This window comes from Labeo rohita, chromosome 5, assembly GCF_022985175.1.
Source record: "Labeo rohita strain BAU-BD-2019 chromosome 5, IGBB_LRoh.1.0, whole genome shotgun sequence".
Taxonomy (NCBI): Eukaryota; Metazoa; Chordata; class Actinopteri; order Cypriniformes; family Cyprinidae; genus Labeo; species Labeo rohita.
This window is the reverse complement of record NC_066873.1, coordinates 31,925,149-31,941,109: the sequence shown is the minus strand read 5'-3', so window position 1 is coordinate 31,941,109 and position 15,961 is coordinate 31,925,149. Positions and strand designations below refer to the sequence as shown.

At 38.1% G+C, this 15,961-nt stretch overlaps 1 protein-coding gene across 3 annotated transcripts in view; it reads right to left on the bottom strand.

Moving 5' to 3' along the window:
- Nucleotides 1-15,961, bottom strand: part of osbp2b (oxysterol binding protein 2b) — a 67,745-nt gene that overhangs the window by 42,425 nt on the left and 9,359 nt on the right. Inside the window, exons 2-3 of one of the 3 annotated variants that reach the window (XM_051111219.1) lie at nt 12,037-12,245; nt 11,619-11,660 (exon numbers count right to left, since the gene is read on the bottom strand). In XM_051111219.1, the coding sequence (XP_050967176.1) occupies nt 11,619-11,660; nt 12,037-12,245 (251 nt within the window). Of the gene's footprint in view, nt 1-4,181; nt 4,413-11,618; nt 11,661-12,036; nt 12,246-15,961 lie in introns of those variants that run through there. The other 2 variants (XM_051111220.1, XM_051111222.1) reach the window with 2 other exon arrangements.

The following is a 15,961-nucleotide window of genomic DNA, read 5'->3' as shown; positions in this document are numbered from 1 at the left end:
GACAAACAAATCATTTTGCAATCATTCTGGAGCTTGACAGCCCCCATGTTTTACTTTACACTTTAGAGGAAAGACATGAGGTTGAGTAAATAATGACAGCATGCTACTTTTAGATGAACTATTCCTTTACATCTCCAGATCTAGTGAAGCATTCAGAATATAAATGCATAAAAATGCATCTATTCACAACAAATTTTGAATGGCAGTCATTAGACAAACATGTTTTTTAGGTCCAGATGGCGCAGTTACAGCATCGACCAACAGGGGCTAACAGACCATGCTAACCAGCCAAACCTAGACCATTTGGGTTTAACAGCAGACATATGAAGAGCCTGAGAATATTCCTTAGTGTGTGAAGCAGCATCTTCACTGAAGAGAGACTGTAAACAAAACCACCAGGGCAAAACAGACTTCATTTATTTCATAACGCCGCTGGTTTTGATCAGACGTGCAGATAGCTATTCAAGCCTCTGTCTGCAGCGTGAGACAGAACCACAGGAGCACACGTCTGAGCATGGCTGGATCCTGCTGTAATCAAGAGTGGATACGGCCCAAGACGGCGCACCGCAGAGACACAATTTCATATCGCAGTCCTTTCCTTCTGCTAACATTTAATATGCCATATGCTCTGCTCCTCTCTCTCTTCTTCCACATATTCCACCCGCCACACATGTCCACATCCACACAGTGTTTACATAAGGAAAGGGTGAGATTTCACTGTTCACACTTGTTTATTGGGCACTACAGATCATATTTGGTTTACATGAGGGCAGCGGGCCTGAGCGATCGGTCCTGCGGGGAGAGGCGGCTAGACACCGGAGCCGTTCCTGTGGGCCGTGATGTTACAGATCTGTCCATCTGCCCGCCTGAGTGTTTCCTACACATACAGACTCTCTCCCCGCAGCTTCATCTTCCTCTCGGCCTCTCACGTCACTTTCCCCCTCAGCGCCTGCTATATTTCACACCAGGGAACATTCAAGAGAGGAATCGCTTCTATACATAGAATTAAACAGTTGGCGTGAGCCGCCTCGGCTTATGTGTGTGTTTTTTGCACGAGTGTAAATGTGAGAGAAACAGCGTGGGCAGGGATTTCTGGGAAATTCTAGATGTCTAGACTGGACTGTTCTTGATGTGGGAGGACTCTAGTGCTTTCAGGGTAGTTTAAAAAGGGCAAAGGCTACAACATGAAGAGATGATAGATCACAGAGGACATCTGCGCCAACTGCTCAACCATGTGGCGAGAGCAGAGGAAAAAATGACTCCAAACAAGCAATAACTAAATAGCAAGGGAGTGGAACAGATTAAAAAGCTCTGCAGTGAAACAATGTCATGGACCACATGATAAAGAAATGCATGGATAAGAGAGATATAGATACGAGACACATCAGGGAACATAAGAGACGGCACGATGGCTGTTTCCTAATAGTTTACAGTTTAAAAGAACCGCTTTTTATTTTAATGTATATTAAAACAAAATTTATTTCTGTGATGACAAAGCTCAACTTTCAGCAGCTTCTTACATGCAGCATTCTTATATGCTTTTTCACTATTCAAGAAACATTTCTTAGAATGGTTTGTACTGCTTAACGAAATGTCATGTATCTAGTGAGTTGTTTCTAAAATTCAACTCTGATAAAATGGCATTCATGATAGTCCACCTCATATGCTTCTTCTCACACAGACCAATCAAAACAGCATTTGTTTGTCAGTAGATAACAGTGCTGCTTTTGCTAGCATTTTATATTGTGATTTTTAAGATAAAGGGCTCTAAGATGAAGAAGTGCAGAGGGCGATCATGCTGAATATTGCCACCCTGTCGTGCCTACGACACCAGAGAGAAGACAAAAACTTCATGTAATGACCTTTACTGTTTTTAATGACTAGTAAGAACAGAATTTAAAGTGGAAAAAATCTCAAATAATGTTTTTTTTATGTAAATTAATGTCATAAGTCATATTTTATTGGTTAAATGATACTTTTGTTGATGTTTTTCAATAAATTAGAAAGTGTCCTGTTTAATCAAATTGTTGTTGTTTTTCGGCACAAAAAAATTATATATATATTCTTCATAATTTACAGAAAACAAACACTAAAATGTCATTCAGTGTAACAATCTTGTCAGGCATATTTACCACAAGAATCAGTTTACAGACATATGTGACCCCGGACCACAAAATCAGTCATATATTCTGAAATCTAAATAAATAAGCTCATATATTCTGAAAGCTGAATAAATAAGCTTTCCACTGATGCATGGCAAATGGCAAAAAAAAAAAAAAAAAAAAAAAAAAAATTCAAAATATTGAGAAAATCGCCTTTAAAGTTGTTCAAATGAAGTTCTTAGCAATGCATATTACTAATCAAAAATAAAGTTTTTATATATTTATGGTAGGAAATACAAAATATCCTCATGGAACTTCATGATGTTTACTTAATATCCTAATGATTTTTGGCATTAAAGAAAAGACATCGATAAATTTGACCCATACTCTGATATCCAGAGCTGGGTAAACACTGGTCGTGGAGATGTTAATCTTTAATTTCAACAAGCTGATTTCTCACTAAAAAACACTCTACAAATCATGTTTTTTAGGCCATTTGAAGTTTGATTTTGACTTGACAAAGTGGTCATGTAAGTGTGTGAGTTCTTTTCTTCCTAATGAGTCTTTCCATTAATGGCATTAGATTGTTCATTCAGACTGATTCGTGTTCACGAACAAACACAAGAGGTGGGATTTATCGTATGAACCAATCATGACCAGTCATATCCAGTCAGGCTCCCGCTGTAACTTTACCTGCTGGTGTTGCTGGTGAACAGTTTTACTTTAGAAAGATTAATTTATATGCTTTTTATATCATATTTTGAAATACTTGTGTTGTTTTATTTTTGTACTATGAATTTTCTCTCATCCAATTTTTTGAGGAGACACTGCCTCCCTTGCCTCCTCAGAAGAAATGCCCCTGATGAAATGTTGCCTTGGAAACTAACTAAAATACATCTACTATTTTCATTTTATTTTAGCTTCATTTCAATTAATTAAAACAATTTTTAGTTTCAGTTAACTTTAACTTCATTATATAAAAGACAGGGAATAAAGCAACAGTTTTGACTGACACAAAAACACATTTACAAGACACACTGGACCTGCCACCTCAACATCACAAGACACCATTCACAAAAGCCTTAGATAAGGAGAGAATGCTGAAAAAAAAAAAAACACGAGAGGAGGAAAAAGAGACAGACAAGGAGAAACAGAGTGACAAAAGGCAAGAGAAATAAAGAAAGACAGGCAGGAAGTCCACAAGAGAAAGCGTGGAAATCCCATCTGAGACTGTAGTCTGGGAGTAAATGACTGGACGGCGGGACAGATAAACAGCAGGAGGATTCACGTTTCACACCGTAACATCACCAAAGCATGTCTCTCCTTCCTTTTTTTTTCTTTCTTCTCCTTTCCAGCCAGTTTTATAATCAATTACAACTGTTGTAGAAACCAGGCTGAATGTGTATCCAAGCATACAGAGTCTCTCAACTGTACAGTGAGTCTCCCTGTGGGCTAACACACACACACACAGAGGCACAAACGAAGCAAAAGGCAAAGACTAATAAACAACCATAATGCAGATCAAATCATGTACTTGAAAAAGGAGATTAGAACCCACATACATGTTTTCAGTCTCTCTATCACACACATACACACAAACCACATGCGAATCACATTGTAATGCTCAATGGACAGACATTAAAAAAAGGAAGGAACGATGGATAGCGGGAGGAGAGATGGATGGAGGTATGAGGAAGAGGGAGAGATACACCATCTGTCAGTGTGTAGTAAATCAGGTCAGGCTGGAAGTGTGTGAGATTATAAAACACACACAGAGACATGGCACAGCGGTGAGACATATAACACATACCACACAAATAACACACACCCACCCACCTGCCGTTTACAAAAGAACGCACACACAAGAGAAACTTGGCGTTAACAATTCAAAGTCTACTGAACCACAGCAGAAAAATTCTTCACATATCTTAGAAGATATTTAATGAATGAATATACGTCATACAGACATATCCAACGCCCAGTGGGTATGACAATCTATCTAGGCAAAACCAATTTAATCCACAACACAATCCCAAGCTTCTATCAGCTGGACTGGACACATGCTATGATATTACTTACACACAGGAGAGAGCCCTCCGCCTCCACCTCTCTGCTGGCAAAGAGATTCACTCCTCAGTTAAGAATCCAGCTGGAGCCAAACGAAAGAACGAGAGTGTGCGAGAGTGAGAGAGAGCAAGAGCAAGAGCAAGAGCAAGCTCGTCTATGAGCTCACCCTCATAAAAAAGAAGAGGTCACTTGTGTCGGTTCTCTGCTCTGCTCTATACTCTGAGAAAATGAATAAGCTTACAGGGAAAGAGGAGAGGTAGAATGACTGGGAGGGGAAGTGACGGCAGCCAGTAAGATAGGTGGGAAAATAAGAGCAAGGAGCGAGAGAGAGAGAGAGAGACAGAGAGAGAGAATACCAGGGAAACGTCGCCAATTAATCGCTGACACTTTGCTCAAAGAATAGACTTCAGCACCATGGACAGAGGAATGGAGAGCGATAATGAGAAAGCCAGAGTGAAATATGAGGGGCTAAACGAGAATGTGTTGTCCACATGTCGGCCGTGTTGCGGTGGGTGCGAAAAGATGACAGGGACGTGAGGCGCTCCTTTCTTGCCTTGTGATGTGCCCGCTGAGGAATGCTGGGTAATCAGTGTACATACCAGAACTGATCATTCAGCTCCACTCTCCCAGAGCGTGACAGGCGAGAAGCTGAAAAACCACATGCATGTCTGCATACCTTCATTAGACTCTAAACAAGCCCAATGTCATGCTGTTAAACAGCTCATACTGAAAACAGAAGGAGGGCACAAGGAAGAAATGAAAACAGAGGGTGACTAAAAACAGAAGTGAATTAAAGGCCTATGAGCTTTTTGTTACAAGCTAATGTAAGAACTAATGTAACCAGTTTACCCTAACAAATCCAAACAAAGTGTGTCCAAAAGTATTAGTGAAAATATCCTTAGAACTTTATTTTCTCACATTTTCAGAGTGTTGCTATGTGGTTGCTAAATTAGTGGGTTACAGACTTAAAGTGGTTCCACCCATTTCAGCGCTGTGCTTGTAGTCCTCTTTTTCTGTTTTTCCACAGTGTGAAAGTAAGGTCATACGAATTTATGAATGAACTGCTCATTTTAAAATCTTCCTGGTCTACTGACATTTGTTATGACATCCACTTCGAAAACAATTGAATTTTTCTCACAATTGCCACAATTGCCAGTTTACATCTCGCAATTCTGACTTTGTTTCTCAAAACTGCATAATACAAACTCCCAATTCCTATAAAGTCAGAATATCGAGATATAAAGTCACAATTCTGAGAAATTTTGAGAAATGAGGGGGAGTGACGAGCCTGTTTATTTTAGCCGCATTTAACCGCTAAACTTGTTAACTAGCACGTTATTAGGAAAGGTGATTGCAGAGATTCATAATAAACCCCTTAAACTCACTTCTGCTGTAGGTGAAGCTGGATCACGAATGATTTGTGTGAACATAGACGCATTCATGTAGATCGGGAGGTGCATTCCCTTCACAAACAAAACCTAATCCACTGCATCTTCAGCAGCTCAGATGTCGGGAGTAAATGACAATCACTATATTCATTATTACATCCAGCAACACAACACCTTAATCGGAGATATTGTTGTCTAACTTACATCCTTGCTCCGGCATCGAAACAATGGAAGTCGGACTTTTACAGCTGATGTAGGGCGGGTCTGAGGTAAGACGCTCATGTCAATCAACTATCGTGGGAGCAGCCTCTTGACGCCACACCGACAGGCATCTCAGAATGGCTCGATTTGAAAAAGGGGATATTATTTTTACAGATTAATTAAAGACCACTGCATGGATTTTTATCATTATAGGGTAGATTTGTACATACACTGCCAACACACATTAATGTTCAAACAACATGTAAAAGTAAACTTTGCATCCGATGACCCCTTTAATAACTCACAATTGCGTGTTATAAAGTCAGAACTGCGAGAGATGTTGAAAAATGAGACACATTCAAATTTGAGTTTGAACGTCGCAATTCTGGCTTTTTTTCGCAATTCTGAGTTTATATCTCGCAATTCTGACTTTATAACTTACAACTGCGTTTTAAAAAGTCAGAATTGCAAGATATAAACTCGCAGTTCTGAAGGTGTTGAAAAATGAGAAATGACTTCTTTTTCTTGCAAATTTGTCGCAATTGAAATAAAAAATTCTCAGAATTGCGAGATATAAACTTGCAACTGTGAATTACAAAGTCCAGTTCTAAGGGGGAAAAAGTTCCTCAAAATTGGGAGTTTATATATCACAATTCTGACTTTCTAACTTGCAATTGCATGTTATAGAGTCAAAATTGCAAGATATAAACTCGCAAATCTGAGAAAAGTCAAACTGTGCTTACAATTGATGTAAACTGTGCTTACATCAATTCGCAACTGCAACTTTATGCAATTTTGAGAAAAAAGGTCAGAATTGCAAGCTTAAATCTCGCAATTCTGATTTTATAACTCGCAATTTCAAGTTTATATCTCACAATAGGCTTCCACAGCTTTCTTACTAACCCAAGCCCAAAAAAAAGTCTATTTTGGAAGATGTGGAACATCTGTTTCTTTTCTTTAAAGATTGGACATAGCTTCCTTCACAGTTACACAGAACGTGTTTGCAACATGTAATCATTGCCATTAATAGTGTTCACCGTTTGAATATATGTCATTATCTAACTGCATGATTTTTACTGTACATTTCTGCCATAGTCACCACTGATAAACTACTCTTAAATGCAGTGTAGAAACTTAGATTTTCTGTAAAGCTGCTTTGCAATGATTTGTATCACAAAAAGCACTATACAGATAAACGTGAACTGAATTGAAAAACAGATTTGTCTAATTTGAATCTGAAAATTAACTTTAATTACTTCTTGTACAACAGCTAGCTGGTCAGACTAGTTCTTACGACACAGTCCTAACATACTGACTTATGCAACCAGCCTCTGGTCTCTAGACAAGAGTATGTTTTAGGAAAAATAGTATCTGATGGCATCATTTATATCCATAGCAGGGTGGAAGAGTTGTGTGCATAAGTACCCGCTATGTGAATAATAATAGTATGGATGCTTGTCCATTAACTAAAATAATACAGGGGTCTAATACAGGGGTTGCCAATTCCAGTCCTAGAGGATTTTTCAAGTGTGTTTAATTAGGAATAAAGTTTAACTCTGCAGGACAGTGGCTCTCCAGAACCAGAATTGTTCATCCCTGGTCTAACAGCACTTGTGGTCATCGTTTTGTGGTCAGGTATGGCCTGCCACCTGCTGGCTTTTGATGATATTACATTATAAACCACGTGTTTATATGAAACAGACGATGAACAGGTTTAGGGGTGATGATTTATTAATCCGGCAGATGCTTCTATCCGAAGAAACGTACAAAGCCTTCAAGCTACACATTTATCATACATGTTCTCTGGGGATTAAATCCCTCGACCTTGGCGTTGGCGAATCGGCATTTCGGTCTATGCAGGATCTCAGTGCAGGATCACCATGACACCCACTCCCACCATCCTGACAACCAGACACTGGAGCACAGGGATCAGCCGCTGTCAGAGTGATTCAGAGTATGTGTGAAAACAAACAGAGTGAGGTGGGTCTGCTGGGACTCTGAGGCAGAGAGACCGAAAATGACAGACAGGTGGGGGATGCAGATAAAAATACTGGTGCAAAAATAGACACTGTTCTGAGCGAGGCTTTTAGAGCTCATGATGTTGATCTAAAAGCTTGAGATCAATGATGTGCGTCTGACCCACTTCTCTGTGTCTCTCACTTCCTTCAGGAGTTCACACTCAATCATATTTCAGAACAGCTCAGGGTGGCAAAGGCAACCACATTTGCCACTGAAAACCTTGTCTAGACCAAATCACACTTGAATAGCACATATTTCGGTTTCTTTGTTCATCTTCAGAACACAAATTAAATATTTTTGATGAAATCCAAGAGCTTTCTGACCCTGCATAGACAGCAATGCAACTGAAACATTCAAGGACCAGAAAGGTAGTAAGGACATTGTTAAAATAGTCAATGTGACATCAGTGGTTCAACCTTAATTTTATAAAGCTACGAGAACATATGTTGTGCATGAAATGACAAAGTTAGTGGAAACTAGGGAGGTTTTAGACTGATTTTACTGGCCTTTAATATTTAATGTTCTGAATGTAATTCATTACTGACCATTTATGCTAATACATGGCACACAAATAATGGGAATGAATCCTACAAATGCACACAACATCATCAGCGTTCTGTCATTCAGCTCCACAGAGGAATAAATCTGCCATTTATACTGATACACATACCGCTCGCATAGACAGAATACACAGAATGCGACAGCTCCGCAAAAATAGAAAGCTTGGGTTTGTTTGTGTGTGAGAGGAAAGAGTGGGCAGTGTCTGGAATGGAATGAAGAGAGGGGGCTGGAGCACGGCCAGGGTTTCATATGGATGAGAGTCTGACATACAAGAGAGATTAGAGAGAGAAATAAAAAAGAGCTCTGTTGTCATGTGAGTGCTGGCTAGGTTCTCATGAGAACTGAAATCATGTGCCAACATGAGCACACCTGCCCCCTTGTGGTGAACCTATTAAAAGCAGAAACCTTTTTTCCCCACTTTATCCCACTTATATTATGATAATTAATTTAATGTGTTAAAAACTCTTTAAAATCTGAAAAAGAATAAAAAAAACATCAAATATGTTTTATAAAATAAAAAAAAATTAAATATTAAAAAAAAAAAAATTAATCCCTGTCATTTAGAAATGTATAAACATGCCTAGTACAATGGAAAATACTAAATAAAATAGTTAATAAATTCAAGACTCATTTGTGTTTCTATAATACAGTACAACATTCTTTCAGTGTTAAAGTACATGTATGGTTAACATCTGCAGTGATAAGTACATAAAACACAAGTTCTACCCAAAAGCAGAAGCCATCTGCTTCAGGAGCTCACAGAGCAATGACAGCTGCGTGTGTCACAGGAGATGAGCGCTTCAGGTCTCAAATATAGGACAGCGCTGTAACATGGCGAACATGCTGCCCCACTCTGACCCCAAGTACTGCCAAAGAACTAACACACTGATTGATTCGTACAGCTTTGTATGATAACATTTAGAGCTTGACCCAAAAGTTTAATTAGGGAGCCCTGAAACAAGTGACCATGTATCTTTAGACACATGCAGAAACAGCCTTACTGGATGAAATGATGAAAAGAGAGAGAGAGAGAGAGAGAGACCTTCAAAATAGCAGGCACTGGCTATATTTACATTGACCGCAATAACATGAGCAAGACCTAAGATTCTGTGAATTTTTCAGTTTGTATTGCCATTTGAGGTTGTTGATTAATGAATGTTGTCTTCACATTGTTTATATCCAACTCTCAGTTTGAAAGCAGTACATAGCTGAAGGCTTGCAGTCCATGTAAACATATCCTCTAGAGGCCATAACTGGAATCCCAAAATTTGAATAGCACTGTTAATTAAACATGAACATAAGCCATATAGTCATGCTTCATGCAGTCCTGAAACCCAGACGTATCATCTGATGTAGCCTGGTACAGCATTCGGTTAATGAGAGGCATGATCAGATTTACAGTATGTTGTGATTCAAGCCAAAAACTAATACCATCCGTTCAACAGCTCACAGTTCAGGTCAAAGACATCTTTGAAAAGAAAGATTTGACCTATCTGAAGCAATGCAGTGACCCACAGCTGCTACTGCAAACAAAATAATCCACAAATAAATATCTTTGAGCCAGTCCAGTCCAAATGCAATGATTCCAGGGCTCAACAATAAGGACATTTCAAATTATACTACAATTCCAATTTTTTTTTCCTATGATATATTGAACACTCCTGTTCAATCCTGATCATTTAAAGAGCAGGTCATATGGGTTTTTGAAAAATATCTTTTTGCAGTTTGTAACGTAGCTATCCTTCAATGTAAACAGTCTGCAAAGTTGTTTATCAAGAAAGTGCATTAAACAAAGATACTGGGTCTCAAAAGAAAGAGTCGACTCTGTTACCGATCTACATAACTGGGTAACACGTGCATAAACCCCACCTGTCCGCGAAATACGAACACTCTGATTTGCCCACAAACACTTCCGCTAGTTAGTGTGTTGACATCACAGAAGATACTGTGTTCTGTGCTGTGAAAATAAGTTTGTTTTGTTTTCATTGCAGATGATGTGAAGAATCAGTGGTTAAAATTTTTCCACGATTGCACTCATCATTTCACAGAGGACTGCTTCTCTACTCTTGGTTTTTATCTTTGTTGGCTTCAAATCTTCTTTATTTGGACCAACAAGCGTCTTCAAACCACAACTTGTAAGTACGATTGATGCGTTTTGTGTACATTTCCATTTGAGTGCTCAAAATGTCTAGTTTTTTGTGCTAATACGTAATGTATACCTAGTGCAGCTTTAGCTTTTATGTCATTATTTTAATAATGGATTGGACCCCTATATTATTGTTTTATGTTAAGGTGTATGCTCAGGGTTGCCAGGTTTTCAAAACAAAACCTGCCCAATTGCTACTCAAAACTAGCCCAATCGCATTTCAAGGAGGGTTCCTTGTTTAAAATCGTGTTCCGGGATGTAAAATATGCTTTTTGTCAAGGTTCCCCTTGTAAATTTGTATTTCAGGGGCTAAATATGATATTACTGAGGTCGCTTCAACCCGCGACATCGAAAACAATCAAAGACTTTCCAACACAGACGGTAGCACTCGCTAACTTGCTCAAGTACTCCTCTCTGTGAAAATCACAACAGGCTTGGCCAGCTGACCAATCACAGCAGACTAGACTTATGGAATGGAGGAGTTTACATTATGCACAAAACTGATTCGAATGAACCGTTTCGAAATCATTGACAAATGTCTCTGTGTATCAATGTATATTCTGATAAAACCACAATGTTTTCTGACCTTAGATGCATTTAAACCTGTTGTAGGGGACTCCCACACAATATTGGGACACTTTAAAAAACCATATGACCTGCTCTTTAAATGCATTATCAAGGTAATGTTATTCAGCTGACTACAATGGATGAAGAAGTGTCAAATCTTTTTTTTTTTGCTCTGTTTTGTTTTGGTTTTTTTATTTAAAATGGGTTGAAAATGATGCAACATTGTACGACATCAATTCAAAGCTGTTATGGATACATTACAGCTGGTTAATTTCCAGATCTTACTGCTTAATTTCATTACATTTATTTTATTTCTTTTGTACATTTTATGTTATTAATTCAAAACTTTAGTTAATTAAAACTTTAGTAATAAAAATACACTTTTTGTGGTATGGCCAGTCAACATCCAATGACAGGCCAAGTACAAATTTGAATTACTGACTGGGAAAAAATACAAAAAACAGAAAATCTTATTGCTGAGCCCTGCATTTTTCCTGCAAAATCTTAACTACACACCAACCCTGCAAACATGATGCAAAGCCTCTGTAAGAAGCACAGTCACCTTACCAGACTGATAACAGTGTGTTAGCGGGGCTGTGGGACCATTGTCTAAAAGCACAGACATTTTCCATTCAAAACCTTTATGCAGCAACTCAATTAACACAATTAGTTGTCAGTTCTAAGCAGAGAGAAAACATGAATTCAGGTGAACATTTCTATATTGTTTTAGTTACAAAGTAACACTTTCAATCACTTGACAAGATGCCATCTTGCTAAAATGGCAGATGAGTATCCTCATTTGCTATAAAAGCAACTTTAAAATGACCTATTGTTGTCAGGAAACTTCAGATAAATGTTTGTTAAAGACCCTGAGGACGGACTGAATCTGAATCATTGTGCTAATTTATTATATAGACAATCAGTTTACAATCCCAAATAAAATTTTGGCAAATCAGTGTTGTAACAATCAATTTCAGGCTCTTACCGGACTGATCGTTCATCATTCGGATGGCTTTGGCCTTGGCCAGCTCCAGTGCTGTGACCCATCTCTGCCTCTCCACCTCTGTGCTGGCTTTCAGATGGTAAGTGCGCCCCCCACTGCTCAGAACAATATTGCAGGAGTCTTCTGTGTCGATGTGTGCTGTGGCCAGGTTGATGGTGCCACGACACGTATGGGCCATCTCTGCCTGCGTCCTATCAAGAGCGAACCAAAACATGGAGGGCAGGAAATGAGAGGGAGGTGTTAGTACATGATGAACAAAAAGACATGCAAGAGAACGTAAACAAAAATCAAAGAAAGACAGACACAGGGAACAACGAGAAGAAGAGAGAGAATGAGAAAGTGATTAATAACATTGTTAAACCAATAATAACAATTTCCACTTTGTCCATCGCTGAAGAGAGATACCACAATGTATAACTTCTGAGTATGATGTAAGTATATGCATACAGTTTGTATGTAGAATAGCTATACACTGAATGAAGTCATATCTAGAGTAAATGACGTATCAGTCGTGTGTAAGAGAGAGAAACACTGAGCACCTGTGAGCGTTACATTACTACAAACAGCTGCTGAGTGAGCAGAGAATGAGGTTAACATGGCTATTGTGTGTCAGCTGGCCAAAACAACAACACTCAAACAAACCAGCCAGTGTCACAGCCAGAGAGAGAGGGAACAGAGCGTGATGTAAACCCTGACAGAGAGATCAGGAAGAGAACTTTTAGTACCCACTATCAAACAGAAAAGAGGCCTATCCTTATTGAAACATGACATTTCTCAAACAAACAGATGAGAAAAGTGCAGAATGATAAATGCAAGATTAGCTGTGTTTAATTATCTCTTCAGGCTCTGTTTTCTGCAACACCTCTGAACTCATAACATGACAAATTGGATCACTGAAGATCAATCAGCACTAAAGCATGCCATTTTAAGATTATCGGCATCCGCGAATTCAATTCTTGTTTTTAATTTAATGAACCTGAGTAAAAAGGTAAGATTCAGGTCACTTAAAGGGGTCATCGGATGCATGTACATCATGTACATCATGTGTGTTGGCAGTGTGTGTACACAGAAGTGAGTATAAGGGTTTTTCATGTGTCTTTGCAAATCACCATTCTTAATAATGTCCTAGTTGGCAAGCCTTGTGGCTAAATGCGGCTAAAGTAAACAGTACTGCTCGTCACCGCACAGAAGAGAGGGATGGGGTGAGCAGACCTCATTAGCATTTAAAGGCAAATGCAAGAAAACTGCTCGCTCTGAAAAGGGCTGATTTTGACAAGGTAAAAAAGGTGTTTTTTATACTACCACTGAGAAATTTTAACCAGAATTCTCATTAAGACCCTAATGAATCATTTCAACTTGTGGAAGATAGGCATCCAAAGTCCCCTTTAAACTGACAAAAGTAAAAAAATGTTTAATCATTCACAAGAACGTAAAAAAAATTAACAACCCACATATTGTGGAAGTATATACACATTGACAGAAGGATAGTCAAAACTATGGACAGAACAACAGAACGATATAATGATAGATACAATGATAGAACAATATAATGATAGATAGAACAACAGAATGATAGAACGATATAATGATAGAACAATAGAATGACAGATAGAATAATAGAACAATAGAATGATAGACAGAATGTGAATCCGACAGAAAGAGAGAACAATAGAATGTAGAATGATATTTAGAATGATAGAACAATAGAACGATAGAAAGAAATAACGATAGAATGATTTAATAGAACGATAGAAAGAAATAACGATAGAATGATTTAACAATAGAACAATAGAATGATAGAATGCTAGATAGAATGATAGAATGACAGAACAACAGAACAATAAATAGGAATGATAGAACAATAGATAGAATGTTATAACCATATAACAATAGATAGAACAATAGAACGGTATAATGATAGATAGAACAGAATGATAGATAAAATGATAGAATGATAGAACGATATATAGAATGATAGAACAATAGAACGATAGAACGAGAGATAGATAGATAGATAGATAGATAGATAGACAGAATGATAGAACAATAGAATGATAGAACAACAGAATGATAGAATGACAGATAAAACAAATGATAGAACGATAGAGCAATAGATAGATAGAATGATAGCTAGATCAACAGAATGATAGATAAAACAAATGATAGAACAATAGAACAACAGAATGACAGAAAGACAGAACAATAGAACGACAGTACGATATGACGATAAATAGAACAACAGAACAATAGAACGATAGAATATGATGATAAATACAATAGAATGATAGAATGATAGAACAGAATGACTGAATTATAGAATGATAGATAAAATGAATGATAGAACGACAGAGCAATAGAAAGACAGATAGACAGAATGATAGATAGAACGACAGAACAACAAAACAAAGAATGTATCTTCTTGTGTGTTTGTCAGGGCATTTTAAGGAGCTCTAATGTAACCAATCCTTGAGTAGAGGCCTAACAAAAGCCTAAATCCTCACAAAACACAGCCCACAAAAGACAGAGACAGGGAATAAAGACAGACCCCTCACTCAGCTGCTTATAAAACACAGATTCAAACTCTGTCACGCCACTGAGGCTTTGCTGACTCAGAAAGAGACAATGAAAAAAAGGTTCAGTGAAAGTGTAAAAGTGAGGGACAATGGGATAGTAAAAGGCATGAAGGGGCAGAGAGGAGAAGCCAAAAGGTGGGGAGACACACAGAGAGCCAGAACCCTGTCTCTATGTGTTACTTCTCTGGTTACCCAGTATCTGTTGCACATCTCTAATGGAATGTCAAAGCTCCGACCTCTCGGAGAAACTGTGAGACACATTGTACTCATTCAAAGCCACTCAGACATCCTTGACACAGATATACACTGTGTTTGTGTAAATTAATGTCTGTATTTAATTTGAAACGTGTTATAATGGTGGGATGCCAGACTACCAATAAAATGGGATTGTAAAAATGCAAACATTTTTCTTCTGAACTGTTCTTATGAGCTGCCCATGAAAGAAAACACACAACACAAACATGTTAGTCTAATTCACAAACAAATTATTCATAAGGCAGCTATTTATAGTAAATCAAAAACATGATCAGTACGATTTTTTTTCCTCAGAAAATGTAAGCCCAAATTTGTGCAAAGCTGATTCTAAAGATTTCATTGGTCATGTCAATCAAAGTGCTAATTGCCAACACAATGCTGAAACAAATACTAACCCTTAACCTTAACCTGCATCCTAACCTTAGTGTTTGGTAGCACATCTTGACAGATAGCATTACTGTTTGTCATGAGATCCATCTTTTTGAACTTTGAACTGAATCAGTGAAGTTTGAACTTGTCTTGACAGGCGGCTGCATGAGTTGACCAATGAAATTGGCTATAAGATGGGATTTGATCTTAACTGGTTTGGAAGGAAAGAAAAATCAAATACATTATCAGTGCAGTCCAATTCAAATAAGAGTTCAAATTACTTTTATGAGTGGTTCTTCATAACTCAAAAAGACTCACAACTTACCAGTTTTAAATTCAGTGTTTGATTTTAATAGCATTTCTGTCTACGACTGCATTTAGAATAATCATTTGACTAAAGCAGCCTATTTTGGTACTAAAAAATCTGTGTGAGAAGGGGGATTAAAAAAAATCCTGGCATAACAAGAAACCTGAATCAGAAGAAAAGAGATTCTCTCTTTGCAGATACGGGACACTATAGTCTCCTACTGTGTGTGTCTGTGTTGAAAGTGTAGTCCAACGTCTGCTGGCTACATTTATCAGGCCTTCTGGGGGCTGATGGTCTGACAGTCAAGCAAACCAAGTAATTGGCTGAATCCAAACTCAGGTGACCGAGTCACTAGGGGGAGGGAGAGATACACATTCAGCTCAGAGACCAACCATCAATTACC